Source organism: Neltuma alba, unplaced genomic scaffold (assembly GCF_004799145.2).
Source record: "Neltuma alba isolate B1F8T4 unplaced genomic scaffold, ASM479914v2 tig00011004_pilon, whole genome shotgun sequence".
Classification (NCBI taxonomy): domain Eukaryota; kingdom Viridiplantae; phylum Streptophyta; class Magnoliopsida; order Fabales; family Fabaceae; genus Neltuma; species Neltuma alba.
In genome coordinates, this window is record NW_021635758.1 from 96,988 (window position 1) to 99,306 (window position 2,319).

Sequence of the window (2,319 nt, forward strand, 5' to 3'; positions counted from 1 at the left end):
CCATCTTCAATAGCATCAAGGATAATGTGGTTCAGCCTCTCCATACATAAGGTAAAGACATATGGAGAGATTGGATCCCCCTGGCGTATTCCTCTCGTTGGTGTAAAGCTATCTGTTTCTTGACCATTCCACAGAATTCTGAAAGAAGAACTAGTAATGCAAGCCTTTATAACTTCACAGAGCTTTCTATTCACACCAACAGCATGAAGGGTGTCTTCAATAAAACTCCACTCAAGCCTATCATAAGCTTTTTCCAGATCTACTTTAACTGCCATCCACCCTACTTGCCCTTTCTTAAGATTCATTGAGTGTATAACCTCTTGGGCAATAATAATTTGTCTGTCACTATTTGTCTTCCAGCGATGAAGCTACATTGATGGTGTCCCACCACTTTCCCCATGATCGTTTTCAGGCGGTTACTGATAATCTTTGTGACAATTTTATAGCTCACATTGCAAAGCGAGATGGGTCGAAAATCTTTGAGCTCTTCAGGATAGTCACTCTTCGGGATTAGCACTAAGTTGGTATTATTCAGTGCCTCTACCCTTGAAGGATCATTAAAGATTTCTCGAACCATATTGCAAACGGTGTGTCCAATAACATGCCAGTATTCATGGTAGAAAACAGCTTGAATACCGTCTGGGCCAGGAGCTTTGAAAGCCCCTAAGTCGAAAGCTGTGCCTTGATTTCTGTATCACTGACCTCTGCAGACAAAAGAAGATAATCCCCATCAGAGAGTAATGGAAAGCTGTGCCTTGTATGAAGAGAGGGAGCCCCTGTTAAGCTACTCTGAAATAGCTTCTGATAGTAGTCTTGGGCCATTCTTTTCAGCTCTTGTTGATCAAAGATCCAATCACCCCTTGAGTTCTTAAGACCTTCAACACGGTTGCGCCTCCTATGTATGATAGCCGAAGAATGAAAGAATTTGCTATTCTTGTCCCCCCACTTTAACCAATTGCATCTAGACTTCTGAAACCAAAGAAGCTCTTCCTGGGCCAATGCCTTGTTATATTCCTTCCATAGCTCCTTTTCTGTCTGAGCAAGATACTGGTTGTCCCGTCGTCGCCTCTTCTTGTCTACTTCTTCAATTCTCTTCATCAAGCTATTTTTTTTAGCAGGTATATTCCCCACCCGTCTCTTGTTCCATTCTCTAGCTTCATGAGTAAATAAAGCAATTTTCTCGTTCCAACTTCCCTCTTTCCAGCATTGGTCAACCACATTGATAAAGTCCTCCTCTAGAAACCAAGCTGCCTGGCATCTAAAGGCTGGAGTATGTTGCCTTTCCCATCTATCTGGTGAGTTTCTGATGAACAGAGGTCTATGATCTGAACCGAATTTGCACAAATGGTGGACCTTGGTTAAAGGGTATCTCTGAAGCCAAAGATCATTTGTGAAAGCCCAGTCAATCCTCTCCTTCAGTATGTCTCTTTCCCAAGTAAATCTGTCCCCCACACAGTCAACTTCTATCAAATGGGTTTGTTGAATGCAATCATTAAACTGTCTCATCGAAGTTACATTAAGGTGATCACTGCCCTTCTTATCGGCATTAGAAAGATAAGCATTAAAGTCACCGATTACTAGCCAGGGCTCCGACATAGATCTACTAATGTGAGTGAGGTCATGCCAAAGAGCAGTTCTTAACTGACAAGACGGTTCAGCATAAATGCAGGATAACCAGAAAGAGTGATTTGAATTTACCATAGATACTCGGACGTGTAGAAGTTGGGTAGTAGAAGACTCATAGTGAATATTGACTTCATCATCATTCCACAGAAGCCAAATACCACCTGCGTAGCCTGTTGCTTCTACCCGAATCCAATTGTTGAAGCCCAACTTCTTCATTATACGATCTGCCTTCACACCGCTAACTCTCGTTTCCACTAGGATCACAAGATTAGCTTGTTTTCCTTTGAGCACATCTCTGAGTCTAGCTGGAAAAGATTTTGAGGCTGCACCTCTGCAATTCCAGGAGAGTAAATTCATAATTAAACAAGTAAAAGAGAGGGGGGTGACTCAGATACGTCCCTGACGTCCCAAGATTTCTGGCGTACCATCCTCTCCTAAAGCATCATCGCGCACCTCTTCATTTGTCTCATACCATTGGTCATTGATTTCATGATTTTCACGTTCAAACTGAGCCATGTCTCGACTTAACGAGGGGTCAGGTGGTTCTTTCGGACTACTTAGTATTTGTTTTTCCAAGGCTTCATGATTCATATTTGTTGTTACATGGGTGGGTTTATTACTTATGGTACCAACGTTAAAGTTAGCCTGTTCCTTCCTTTCATTTCCCCCATTCAGACTTCCTTTCCCAAAGTC

General features: G+C 42.3%; 1 protein-coding gene across 1 annotated transcript; it reads right to left on the minus strand.

Moving 5' to 3' along the window:
- Positions 1-663: 663 nt before the first annotated feature.
- On the minus strand, positions 664-1,983 carry LOC114760593 (uncharacterized). Its single transcript, XM_028949851.1, has one exon. The coding sequence runs from the start codon at positions 1,981-1,983 to the stop codon at positions 664-666; it is 1,320 nt and encodes a 439-aa protein (XP_028805684.1).
- Between the last annotated feature and the right edge of the window lie 336 nt (positions 1,984-2,319).

What these genes read in the sequence shown, in the direction of transcription:
- LOC114760593 (XM_028949851.1), bottom strand. Translation starts at nt 1,983, where the DNA reads ATGAATTTACTCTCCTGGAATTGCAGAGGTGCAGCCTCAAAATCTTTT.